The following is a 14,329-nucleotide window of genomic DNA, read 5'->3' on the forward strand; positions in this document are numbered from 1 at the left end:
AAAATTCAAACTAATGGCGATGGGGTTGGTGTTGGAATATTGAATATATTATTGTGAACAACCTATAAAAATTTTTAAAAAATTAGTTTTGTGGCAGGGCCAGAGAAAAAATATAGCAGTTAAGGCTCCTACATTGTATAAGACCAACCCAGGTTTGATCCCTGACATCCCATAACAGTTCTAGGAGTAAATCATGAGTGCAGAGCCAAGAGAAACCCCTGAGCATTACCGGGTGTGGCCCAAAGCTAAAATAAATAATTAAAAAAAATTTTAAAAACACATTAAGAAGGAACATAAAGACAGTGCACACCAGTTCTTACACGCAGCTGACCTTGGATCGGACACCTGAGCAGTCACTGGGAATAGTCTTTGAATACCACTTGCCTAGCCCCAAAACCTCCAAAATAATTACTTTTAAAATGTAGTTATGGAAATTACCAAGGCAAGAAGCATACTTATATACACATTCTATAGGTTCTGAAAAACAATTCTAAAAAGCAGTGTTACATATCTGTAACCCAATATACATATCCATAACACGATTATGCATCCCTAACAAAAAGCAGCATTGTGTATCTGTACGTTGGGTTGAAACACAGCTAATCAATTTTTTTCCTCACCCACAAAAACAGCCATTGTGTATAATTTACCTAATATAAAGTTACAGTAAGAGCTAAAGCAGATTCACACTGTACCTTGCATAAGTGTTGTCTTTTAATTTTGATAAAAGAAATGTCTAGTAGGAACTAATGATTATCCTTCAACATGCTCTTTTTCTTTTCTCGTGCATGCTTCGGTTATCTTAAAACTTTGAAATTTAGTAAAGCTGTTTAAAAAGGTGATGATATCTATCTGTAATTAAACCATTGTACATTATCATGGTAAAAATGAGGTTTCCACATGAAATTTTGACATGGTTTCCACAGAACATCAAAGATTTAACAAGATTGTAACAAGATTGTAACAAAAATTGTAACGAGTTTGCCAAAGACAATGTTAAACAGCACTGAATGTGTAACAATATAAAAAAACAGTGAAAAGTATATGATCCTCCGTGCAAATAAAGATATGGTGCCAACAGTGGTAAGAACTGAAAACTGCAGACAATTACAACTAAATCTAATAGCTAAGTGAAACAGCCCCTGAAAACTTGTCCTAAACTGGCCACATTTAAGTAACTTCATGCACTATTTTACAATTAATTTAACTTACACACTAAGTTTTCCAATTTCCCATGCCCGCACTAAAATAGTCTAGCAACTGAATTACAAAATGAGTGCTATTTTTGAAACCCATTCTTGCAAGAATATCCACAAATTATAAGTCAGTATTAGAAATTCACCCACTTCTTGTAATACGAATGATATAAAGATGAGATTTTCGGAGGGTTATGTACTTTGTTTTACTAAATCAAAAGAACACTGGAATTCACCAAAATAAAGAGATCTTATAATTACATTTAAAACTACAAAATTAGGTTAGTCTATGGTTTTAGAAAGTATAGACTTGAAACATAACCCTATTAAAAACCCTATTCTTTTAAATTTTAATGTTGAAATATTGGAGGGAGAGTATAGGGAGCAGGATGCCTGCCTTGCACCCAGTTGACCCGAGTTCAATCCCAGGCACCCCGTGTGGTCCCCTGAACACCACCAGTAGTGATCTCTGAGCACAGACCCAGAAGTAAGCCATGAGCACTGTTGGGTGTAACACAAACCCAAGATTTTAATGTCAGGCTGGAGAAACAGTACAAGAATTAAAATTAAGAAGCCTGCCTTGCATGTTGATTCCAGCCCCACACATGATCTCCAAATCTGCCAATAATGTTCCCTGAGCACAAACCCAGAAGAAACTACCGGATGTGGCCCCAAAACAAAAGCAAATTTCAATGTTTCTTGATGAGACTCAGGGGGCTATCTATGCATATGAATATTAAACACAAATGCTTTCAAAAGCTGGTAAAGAGTCAGTACTGCAGCAGCACTGCAGCACTGTCCTCCTGTTGCTCATCGATTTGCTCGAGTGGGCACCAGTAACATCTCCATCGTGAGACTTGTTATTGTTTTTGGCATATCGAATATGCCACGGGGAGCTTGTCAGGCTCTGCCATGCAGGCGGGACACACTCGGTAGCTTGTCATGCTGAGAGGGACAGAGGAACTGAACCCGGGTCGGCTGCATGCAAGGCAAAAGTCCTACCCGCTGTGCTAGCGCTCCAGCCCAGTACTGCAGTATTAATTTCAAATTATTAACTGAACTCACTGGCCTTTCTTCAATACAATGAATGTTTTCATAATCTACACCATACATTTCTTATTAAGTTAGAAGTTTGCATAAGTGTTCTATCATGACCCTCTCCTAATCCTAGCTAAAATATTTCAAAATAATTTGTTGCTGTTTTGGGGTCATGCCGAGCAGTGTTTGGGGAGCCATATGTGAACTGGAGACTGAACCAGGGTCGGCTGCATGCAAGGTAAGCACCCTTCAACCTATCCTACTCTCTGGCCCTCAAAATATCGCATTAGCATTGTTTTGGCTACCGAAAAAGAATTATTTCTGAATATAGTGCAGTCAAAGCCTTTCAGAAGCCAATATTATGCTCCTTTGGCATACTGTCACAAACCAGAAACAATCCTTTTAAACCAAAATGTTGGCAGTATCTAGGGGAGGGGGGGGCAAGACTGGCCGTGTCTAAATATATCAACCAATCAAGTTGTTTCTCAATACAATAATCATTGTATTTCCATCATATTGTACTGTTCTAGACCACTGTTTCTCATATGCAGTCTGCAACATGGTCATCACATGAAATCTTGTTAAAAAGGGAATTCCCTGGGTCCCATCCATAATCAGTGAACTCCAATAGTTACTTAACACCCCTGAGTGATTAAAATGCACAATCCAATTTGGGGTATTCCAGGAAAATATAACCATTCCCTTCTATAATAATGAAAATGTCACAGTTTTATTACCTACTCACTGAAATATCAGTGGCCAGCAATGTTCTAAGCAATAGGAACACAACTGGATGAGAACTATTAAACTCCCTGTGCAGGTGAACCTTATACTATACAAGAGACAAACTAAAATAAGTGACATGTGCAATAATTCTCATTTTGAAAATGGAATCTGTCTGAACACTATTGATATTATCAGGTAAGTATCTGAACAGAACACTCATTACCCTTTATTTTTGGCGGGGGAGAAGGGGGTGTTGCTAAATACCCAGTTCTACTACTGAGTCAACATCCTCCCAAATTTCCACTTTCTAATGAAGTTTACCTAATGAGAAACAGAGCACATAGTTGAACCAAGAGCGCAAAATTTACAAAGCTCACCAATATAGACCACCTCAAACATCGACCAGCTAAAGCTCATTATATGAGTTAAGAGTTGTTTACTCACATCTGGCATTCCTACTTACAGGTTATTTCACATAACTCACAAGCTGTCACCCTTACATGTCCACTTGGATATGCTAACTTCAGGTGTATGTGTTAAGAGTCAATAGAGGGTTTTGAGCATGAAAGTTAAATTCCCATGAAAGTGCAAAATTTAACAAAGCAACTTCGTTGTTGTGTGTAGAAAAAAAATGAATTTTAAAAGCAAAGATACATTCAAAAGGCACTTCAACACACTCAAGGTAATAGAAAGACTATAATGGTTGCAAATACTAGAACTGGTTATATCTGAGAGTTTAATTTGAAGGTAAACAAAAACCAAAAAAGACTTTCCTTCCACTTTTAAATAATAGGCTAAATGTTTTTATTAGATTATACTTTTGTCAGAATTCTAATAAGCCTATTTCAAACAAGGGACCAGGGGAGAAACATGTAAAAGGGAATTAAAACAATGAAATCATAAGATGTATTTTCAAGTCGTGAATAATTGGCTTAAAAATAATTAATAAATAGCACAGCGGGTAGGGCGTTCGCCTTACACGCGGCCAACATGGCCGACCCGAGTTCGATTCCTCCGCCCCTCTCGGAGAGCCCGGCAAGCTACCGAGAGTATTCGATATGCCAGACACAGTAACAACAAAGTCTCCAATGGAGGCGTTACTGGGCCCGCTCGAGCAAATCGACGATCAACGGGAGGGCCTTTACCTTTACCTTTTATCCCCATTACTCAGTATACAACCTCAGAAGCAGACTCCAGTTACTGATATGGCCCTAGTTACAGAATCCTTGTAAAGATACACCAATTCACCCCTCTCATTAACTCTTTCTTTTACATTATATACTATAATTATATAATACATCGAAACTATTCTGCCCAATAGGACAAAAAATAGATGCTTAAAATACAGATCTATAAAATACATAATATTCCTATGAATTATAAACCAAAACCCCAAGTATGTTCAAAAGATCAAAGTGAACTATTCCACACTATTTGATTATGAAAAAAAAATTTAATCATAAACAATATGTAACAACTACTTCTTTAACAAGAAGTATATGTTTCCTGTGGTCTAAATGACTTATGGAGAGCCAATGAACACACGTACCCGATTAATTTTAAATCTCTCTAGAAAGCTTGCCGGGCTCTCTGAGAGGGGCGGAGGAATCGAACTCGGGTCGGCCATGTTGGCTGCGTGCAAGGCAGACGCCCTACCGCTGTGCTAGCTACCGAGAGTATTCGATATGCCAGACACAGTAACAACAAAGTCTCCAATGGAGACGTTACTGGGCCCGCTCGAGCAAATCGACGATCAACGGGAGGGCCTTCACTTACTTTACTTACTTACTTACTCTCTAGAAAGAATTTCTCAAAGTGGATGAGATTTCCACCTGGGGATAAAAGGGCATGCTCTGGAATGAAGAGGGGGCAGGGGTGGGCAGTAGCAGCCTTGAGTATCAACAAGGAGGTGATTTCTGTTTGTTCTCTTAAAGTATATGCTAAAGACGAACTGAGATAAAGTACAGCAGGCATAGCACCTGCCTTGTTCACAGCCAGCTGGGTTCAATCCTCAGAACCCCATATGGTCCCCAAGTCCCACCAGGAGTGATTCCTAAGCGCAGAGTCATGAGTAACACTTAGATCATGTATGAAAGTTTCTTTGCAAATAAGTCTATGATTTTAAGGGCTTAATTTGAGAAATAGTTTCTTCCTAGTGAAAATTTAGGCAAAAAAAAAAAAAGTAAAACACTAGCTGCAATGAGACAATTTAGTCCTGAACTATACTCATAGATTGTATCAATGTCAATATCCAAGCTTTGATATGTACTACCATTAGTAAGGTAAAACCACTGGGCAAAGTGAGACTATAAGGCAAAATGACCTTTGAAATAATTCATGCTTCAAATCCCCTTCCTTTCTCAACTATGGGTCATATGATTCCATTCAGCCCCCAGGCTGAGGGAGCCAAGGGTTGGGTGGGAGGGAGCACAGGAAGGAAACAAGGTTAGAAGGGTCTGGAAGAGCACAGCAGGAAAAAGGTTGAGGCTACTGTTACCAACTATGAACATCCACAAAATAAACTTTCAATAGGCCTAACTCTTTCATCTCTGACAGGGTAACAATTTTTCAGAGAAGACTTATCCACATTCAGCTGTTCCAGTATCTGTTCAAATAATTCTTAAGTACAATAACCTATTTAACAATGAAATGACAATGTTTCCAAATTTTTCCAGATATGGGTAAGAGATAAGACAAAAAAATTTAATGAAAAGCCAAAAAAGTTCTAAATCTTTAAAAACAGTATTTACCAATCCACTGAAGGGCATTGGGGGAGAGAAGGGGACTTGGGATTCAAAATATTTGGACATTATCTAAAAGATATATGCAAATTCACTGAAGTCTCACAAACCTGGAATCCAATATTTTTCAATTAACCAATTATACTTATTGATGTTTCTTTTCTGTATTATAGATGGCAATCAGCAGTGCTCTGGACTTACTCCTGGTGTTACTAGGGAAACTGTATGCAGCGTGGGGGACCAAAGCCACCATTTAAGACAAGCACCTTACTCACTCTACTCTCTCTCCAGTTCCCAAACATGTATCCAAACCATCCCAAAGATGTATCCCAAACATACCCTATAATTAAGTTTGTTAGAGCTAATTCTGATAAAGATGATATAAATCTCAAGAGAATAAAGCTGTAAAGAAGTTTTACAGACTTCCTATCAAAATAACCATCATCCCTAGTTGATTATATAAATGATACCTGAATAATACGTGGGCTAGGAATGCTCACCCCTTTTCAGTCAATCCACAATTATTATCCCCAAAATGACTGCCTGCAGTTGACTGAAAATATAAGCAGCAATAGCTTCCATTAATGTGAATCATGCGGAACCAGAAAGAGTACATCAGGAACAGCACTTGCACAGGGTTTGATTCCCATCACCCCTGATGTTCCCTGGGTCCCCCGGAGGACTCTGCCGTGAGCAGAGCCAGGAGTAGCCCTGCACACCCTGGGCATGGTCCCCGCCCATGTATTTTGTATGCTGTATTTATATAAATATTGTTCCTACAATAGCTACAGAGAAATATTACAAAAATTCATCTGTAGTACTTTACTGTTTTTATTGATATATTTGTTTACAAGAAAATCTGAGTGTAAGTGGACATGGACAATTCAAACACTCAAGTGTTTGAGCGTCAACTTATACTAGTAACATTTTTAATTATCATTTAAAACTAGTCCGTAAAAATATTTATTTTAGTTAGATGGAAAGAACTTAAAAATTCCACATAAGGACAAACCTAACCTGCATTCTATATTCATATTCTGGGCTCTGGATGTCACCTGTATCTTTAAAAACATGTCATTATCAGGGACCAGAGTTTTTCTATAGTGGGTAGGGCATTTGTCTTGCATGTGACCTACCCAGATTCAATCCCCAGCACCCATATGCTTCCTTGAGCTCACCAAGAGTAATCCCTGAGTACCACCGAATGTGGCCCTCAAACGAAACAAACCTATGTCATAGCACCCAAAAAATACACCTTAAAAATATACTGAGGGGCCTGAGATACAGAATAGTGGTCAGGGCTCTTTGTTTGCATATTTTGATCTGTGGCACCCCATACTGTTCCCTGAACACTGCAAGGAGGGATCCCTGACTAAGCACAGGGCCAGGAGTAAGTATAATAATAATAATAAAAAGTATATGTAAAAATAAAAGTGTGTGCGCGCACACACACACACACACTTTGAGACTGAGTCAGGGAAATAGTTTTAAAAGAGCTGGGAGAGGATGTGGCTCAGCAGCAAAGCACATGCCCTATGTGCATGAGACCAAGGTTCAAAAGAGACATGGAAACAAATTATTGGAGCTCATTCTCTGCATATACGAGTCCCAGCACCACAGTGAGCACTAGCAGTGGTGCTCTACTCCTATTAAAAAAAATAATAAAAGAGGGGACTTCTAAGACTCCAGCTTTTGCACATACATGACCCTAAATCAGATCCCCAGCACTGCAGGACTCCAAGCAGCTCAGTGAGGCTTCAGGGAACCTTGAGAACTACTGAGAACCTGCATTCCTTCACACATGCACTCCAAACACTACCGCTTATTTTTAACAAAGGATTACATAGTTTGCAGATAGCTGACTAAAAATTTCTTAAACTATAATCTCACAAATGTTTCATGATTCAATAGACAATACATTATCTATATTCCCCACAATAAATTCTAAAGGGTAATGTCTGATAACTCAACTATACTACCATACGAGAATTTTTATTTTAATTAAAGACTGACAATTCTTCTGAATCCATTTCTACTTTTAATAACATAGCAGGGGCCCTTTTAAACCTTTCTGAACTGGAACTTTGCAAGGAAAGCCAAAGTAACATGAAAGAATCAAGTAATCCTTTTTTAAAAGTATGATAATGTACAGGTGACAGTGAGAAAAACAACATATACTATAAAGTCAACCTCTGATTAACTTGCTTGTAAAATTGCAAGTCACAAATTATAGAACATAATTAAGTTATTAGATATTTACTGAAATCATCAGAATAGCTTTGTAGCCAACACAATTACAAAAAAAAAAACACCACAATCAACTAAGCATCAAGGGGAATCACATCACCAAAAGGATAGGATTAGCATCCAAAATGCACTATAAACTCAGAATGGTGATCTTTTATGGTATTTATTTCAATTCCTACATAAAAAAATATAGGTAGATATAATAGAGATGAGATGGAAAAAGAATTATAAATTAAAAGGCTCCAGAGGAAGACAAGCTGGCAACTAAAAAGCAATCTTAAGTGGGGCCTAAGAATTCTAAGCTTCTCACAAGTGGAAGTACCAGCAGATACTAATAAAAAGTAAACGAAATGATACAGAAAAACTATACACTGTAAGAGTAATGGTGCAAGAGTGATGGGTCACCAGAAGTGACAGGCAGACAATAAGCCAGGTAAGAGGTCACTTTCAGATGAAAGATACAGACTATTTGTGCCAAACTTTACGGAATGCAGTTTAATGAAGCCAAAGACCAGGTTTGGTCCCCAGAATCCTATATGGTTCCTGAGCCCTGCCACAAGTGAGTGATCCCTAAGCATAGAGCCAAAACTAAGTCCTGAGTACTGTGTGGTGTTGCTCCCAAACCAAAAAGCAGATAAATTATATATGTGTGTATGTATGTGTGTATGTATGTATATATAGATATAGATTTGAAGAAACCGGGGCTGGAGCAATAGCACAGCAGGTAGGGCGTTTGTCTTGGACGCAGCCGATCCGGGTTCGATTCGCAGAATCCCATATGGTCCCCTGAGCACCGCAAGGGGTAATTCCTGAGTGCAGCAGAGCCAGGAGTGACCCCTGTGCATCACCAGGTGTGACCCAAAAAGGGAAGGAAAAAAAAAAACCAACGACCTTCAAGCATTGTCCATGAAGAGATGATACCACATTCTACTTCATCATAATTATCAATAAAGCACAGTACAAATAGAACCTGCCTTCCAAGAGCTAACAATATAGTTGAACTCCACTACAGAACAATGCATAATTACCACCTCAGACTATATATTGGCTATAAAACTATGGAAAATTTACGGACAGAATTAAAATTAGTAAATTTAATTCTACTACCAGAAAACCCCTACCACTAATAAATATAACCAAACCCACCAGTCATTTCTAGTCTTTATCTGCACAAGAAGCACTAAGTTATACCTATACTCATTAGAACTATACATTCCTCCCATCCATTAGTCATGGAAATCATTCAACTCAATGCAATTTTGAACATTATAAATTTCATCAGTCCAGCAATTACGCCGAGGAGGCCAATGTTTCTTAATATCTGATCACAGCAAGTAAAGCTGATTTCTGTACTAGGAGGCAAAACGACAAAAGATGAAAGGGATCTTTTAAAAGCAAAAAAATGAGAAGTGGACAATTAAGTAGAAGAAAAACACAAGCATGACTTTCTCAGTTTATATAAAAGCACAAATCAATAGTGCATATTTCAAACCAATGAGCAAAATAAGATATTATAGAAAATCAAAACATTTTAATTACCTTAATAAAACTGTGTGCTTTAGACATAAAAGTATGCTTTTAGAAATAACAGCACGCATGCTTTAGATATAAAATGACTGCTTTGGCTAATTTTGTGCAAAAAGTATGAAAAGCTACTGAATTTACTTTCTCAGTCTCCTACCACCAAAAAACCGAAAAGGTAACTGCACTGTACAAATGAGTCTAACTTTTAACGGGATGAACATCTGAACACAGTACAGAAGTTAAATCAATAAGATCCTAGAGAATCTGAAAGTTTTAAATGCTGACAACAAAAGCCCAGAAGAAATTTCTGCATCATAAATGGTTTTAGTTATATCAAAAAAGCCTAGTTTTCACAAATTCTAGTTCATCATTAGAAAATATTTTGTGTACTTGTACTTAAAAAATACATGCAAGAATCTAAAAATAAACTAAGCCCAATGAAAGAAAACTTAAAAAAAATAAAGTTCCTTTCTTAGAAAAATGCTCTGCATGGCTCTCCTCATTAAGAGAATACTGAAAACTACATTCAGAAATGTATTCCTGGGGTCAGAGCTATAGTACATTGAGTAGGATATTTGCTCTGCAGGAGTCCAACTGGGTTTGGTACCTAATATGGTCCCTAGAGCCCCACCAGTAGTGATCCCTGAGCAGTCAGGAACCCTGAGCACCACCCAGTGTTTCCCCGCCAAATAAACAAGAAATCCCTTCTTTTATGATCAGCCCTGAGGTTCATTTTCAGAGACGCTCAGGTTAGCATATCATTCCTATAGTAGCTTGTTCAGGAATCAATAAACTGACAAATATTTTGATGACATAACCATGTGATAAAGCCCACAAAGTATGTTAACTGCCACTTACTGCTATGTATACAACTTTTATTAAAAATAAACACAGGTGGTAAGAGAAGAGAGATACTCACCACCATCCCTCTCTCTAACTCTGTGAATATGCACATTTTTGGCCTTACTGTGACCTGTGCTGTCACTGTATTTGTTTTCAGGACTATCAGATCTCCGCAACATTTTATTTGGCGGTGAAGGATCTGCGGCGTCTCGCATTTTTTCATGTCTGTGATCACCACTAGTGGGGTGACTCTTTGATGAATACTTAAGTGCCTGCAAAACATCAGCCCCCCAAAAGAGAAAAAATTGAAGCAACATTAAATTAATTTTATCACACATTTTGGTGTAATAACCTCATTGACTTTACGTATATCTACAAATAAAACTAAAATTTCCATTTCCAATTCTTCCCAGTTATTCAAACAATGCCTTAAAACATTAAGAGTCATAAGATTCTTCATACAAATTAACAGCATACGATTTCTTAAAAAATTAAAAGAAAAAAACCCACTCCCTTTAGGTATCTTAGATATAACCCTCTCCTGCCACCAAAAATGAAATACTTTGATATACTTAATTTTTTTCTGAGCATTAAGATTCCAGAATTACTGTAATTTCTTTTTGTTCTACAACTATTATACTGACAAGCCAAAAAAAAAAAAAAAAAGCAAAGCATGCTTTGCAAATCGTTACTAATAAGCATTCACTTCTCAGATTCTTTGACGAAATGAAGCATTCCTGATCCAAGTTACCACTCTTACAGGTGTGCCAGACAATTTTCAGGTATATAAATATCGGATATGGAGTATAGTAAAATTTAATGGTACTTATTGCTTATTCTAACAAGCAGGTAGGACCCTCACGATACCGTGTAAAATTAGGTTTTAGCAGAGGGAAGATTTAAGTTTAATCTTTGACACATCTAAATGTAATAATATTACATGATCAGGAGAGGAGATGCTTTAACAACTCACACTGGCTCCTAATAGAACTATCAGCTCAGAAATTTGCTGACCTATTTTGATACAGTAACTATTTACTTCTGTGTGATCTAATATTTACCAAATACTTTTAAGATTTTCCCCCCCGAAAACAGGAACCACTTGTATCATAATTTTTTTTTATTTTAACATACAGTAACTGCACTAACAGGAACTCGCAGTACCTAGAACCACATGTATTAAAATTAGGTCCGCAAGTATTTAGCGATCCCAATTCTTGTAGAAACCAAAGCATTCTCTTTCATCCCCAGTGCAATTATTTGTAGCGAAATAAAGAAACCACCACCAAAAATTTCAAAAGGGAAGGCTGAGAGATTTACAACACACTTTAGGAGTCGCAGATCAATTGTTTCTTCCCCTGTCCTGCACCTAATTTTAACTTGAGTTCCCCCAATAAACGGAGGGTCCAAAATGACCTAGCATTGATTCCTTATCGCTCGATAATTACCGAGCCCCCCCCCCAAAAAAAACCCCAGTCTGGCTGTTTTTTTTTTTTTGCTCGGGGAGCTGGGGGGGAGAATAAAAAAATAAATATATAGAAGTGTATATATATATATATATCACTAACAAAAACAACTCCTCGTGTCACCTGTCGGGATAAACTCACTTCCCCACGTTGGGGAGCGCCCCGGGGGGGCCGAGGCGGCCGTTTTGGGGTCCCCGCGGGGCTAGTTTCGGATTTGTTGCACCGCAGGGCCTGCAGCGACTTCTGAAGCCTGCGCTCGAGTAGCTAGTTCCTCCCTTCCCCCTCCGTCCCCCCGCAGCCAGCCCTCCGCCCGGCCTCGCCTGGTACCTGGTAAGGCTGCGAGTCCCCCCTCCGGTCGTGACAGCTGAAAAACAGGAAGAGAGGCAGCGACATGAGACATCGGCGGGGTGGAGGGGGGAAGGAAGAAACGGGTCCCTCCCCCCCCCCCCGCGCGCCTTCCAGCGCCCCTCCTCGCGGGAGACCCCGCAAACGTACCGGCCCCGGACACACACACACACGCACGCACCCGCACACGCACCCGCACCCACCCCCGGCCGACCCGCGCGGCTGCAGGCGCGGGGGAAACGCCGCCCGCCCGCCCGCCCGCCCGCGCGGCTGCTCCTCCTTCCCCGGCCCGATCGGGATCAGGGTTAACAACAAAAATGGCGGCGCGGCCAGCCCCAGATAAGGAGGAACAGCCCCCCCGCCGCCGCCGCCGCCCCCCGCCCCCGGGCCCCGAACGAAAAGCCAATTTACCCATCACTGAGTCTCTGCTGTTTCCTCGCATACATTACCATCAATGCCCGGCCTGTGAGCGTGTGTCGGGGGAGGGGGGAGCGCGGCCGCGAGAGGCGGACGGGCAGGCGGACGGGCGGGCGGGCGGCGGCAGCAGCAGCCCCGGCACCGGGGCCCGGCGCGCCCTCGGCGGCGACTCACACGTCCCCCGTTAGTAGCGCCGGCGCTCTCGGGCCATCTCCCTCCTCCGCGCCCACACCACGCTCCCTCTCGAGCCCCGGCAGCGGCGCCAACTACGAGGCGGCAGCGGCCAGCCGGGCGGGCGGGGGGGGGGAGGGCAGGGAGAGGGGAGGGAAGCCAAGAAGACGCGTCCGACTCAGCCCCCCGCCGAGAGCGACTGCCTCCTCCACCTTCTCGGCCTCCCGTTCCGCCGCCGCTTCCCCTCCTCCTCCTCCTCCTCCTCCCCCCCCCGCCGCCGCCGCCGCCGCCGCGCCGGGTCCTTCGCCGCCTCCTGCCGCCGCCGCCGCCGCCGCTGGTGCCGCCGCTGCCGCTCCACCAACTACATCCGGGCAACTCGGCCGCGGCGGCCTTCGGCAGCGCTCGGCAGTTTCCGCCACTCCCCTCCTCGCCCACCCTCGGCCTTCCTCCCCGCCCCGCGCGGCTCCGGAACGCCGCCTTCGGCAAACCTCGGCTCAGCCCGACCGGCCGCTTCCTCCCGCGGCCTGGCTCGCCTCCTCGCGGCCCGGGCGGCTCTTTCCGGCCGCCGCCGCCGCCGCCGCCGCTGCCGCTCTGGGCCTCGCGCGCGCGCGCTCCTGTGCGGGCGTCCGGCCGCCGCCGCCGCCGCCGCCGCCGCCGCCGCGCCGCCTCAGGGATACTCGCGTTCCGCCGCCCGCTCCAGCCTGGGCCCCGGAGCCCCGGGGAGCGCGGGCAGGCGGCCGCCCGCGGGACGACGACGCCGGGCCGCGACGGGAGCCATCTCGAACGAGAGCAGGGCGGCGGCTGCGCGTGCGCCGAGGCGCGGGGGCGGGAGGGGGCCCTGCGGGCGAGCTCGCCGGCCGCCGCCCCCGCGGGCCCGGCCCGGGTGGTCGCGAAACCCCCTCGTTCGGCGGTCGGCGGACGCCGCCCCGAACAGCCCCTTCGGCCGCCCCCTCCGCCCGGCGCCTGCCGCGCGCGGGCGACGGCCTCTCGGGGATGTAGGGAGCGCGCACTCTGCGCCCCCAAAGGCCCGCTCTCGGGGCAGTAGGCGCCCGGGCCTGGGCACCGACCCCCGCCCCCAACCCGACCGGGCTGCCAGGAGCCCCGTCGGGCGACGCCTTAGAAGTAAGTCCTCACCCACCCCCCGCCCAGCAGCACCCAGGAAAGCGAGTTTTGCGAGCGAGGAGAGGCGGCGGGGAAGGACTCCAGAGGCGTGGGGCGCAGAGTGCCAAGGTCCCCGGCCCGGGAGCTCCCCTTACCGATGCAGGTCCCCCTGATGCAGAGGGCGCCGCGGGGCGGGGCCTGCGCGGTGAGGCTGGAGTTCGGGGAGGTGGGTTCTCCTGGGTCGGACCGCCGATCCGCCTGTGACACCCGGCCGCCCCCCAGCCCGGGATCCACCGGCTGCGCTGCTGGCTCGGGGGGAGTGGCCGGGAGGACCCCGCCGCCGCCGGGCTGCGTGCGGTGGCCGTGCCCCGGAATCGAACGCGGGGCACGTGTCGGGCATGTGCCGTGCGGCCCGCGGCCCGTCTCCGCCCCGCGGCTGGGCCCAGTTCCCGTTTTTATATCCTTGTTTGTTTATTGTTTGTTTTTTAATCCCCACTCCGATTCCTCTTTGTCT

At 43.9% G+C, this 14,329-nt stretch overlaps 1 protein-coding gene across 6 annotated transcripts in view; it reads right to left on the bottom strand.

Annotated features, from left to right (window-relative positions):
• The window catches only part of WAC (WW domain containing adaptor with coiled-coil), a 73,487-nt gene extending 59,392 nt beyond the window's left edge, over positions 1 to 14,095 (bottom strand). For 3 of the 6 annotated variants that reach the window (XM_056131293.1, XM_056131268.1, XM_056131258.1), the window contains exons 1-3: positions 12,538 to 12,714; positions 12,109 to 12,145; positions 10,392 to 10,587 (exon numbers count right to left, since the gene is read on the bottom strand). In XM_056131293.1, coding sequence (XP_055987268.1) covers positions 10,392 to 10,587; positions 12,109 to 12,145; positions 12,538 to 12,578 — 274 coding nt within the window. In that variant the 5' untranslated portion in view covers positions 12,579 to 12,714. Of the gene's footprint in view, positions 1 to 10,391; positions 10,588 to 12,108; positions 12,146 to 12,537; positions 12,715 to 13,202; positions 13,284 to 13,970 lie in introns of those variants that run through there. The other 3 variants (XM_056131300.1, XM_056131275.1, XM_056131285.1) reach the window with 3 other exon arrangements.
• Positions 14,096 to 14,329: the final 234 nt, after the last annotated feature.

The sequence above is a fragment of the Sorex fumeus genome, unplaced genomic scaffold (genome assembly GCF_029834395.1).
Source record: "Sorex fumeus unplaced genomic scaffold, SorFum_2.1 ptg000007l, whole genome shotgun sequence".
Lineage (NCBI taxonomy): Eukaryota > Metazoa > Chordata > Mammalia > Eulipotyphla > Soricidae > Sorex > Sorex fumeus.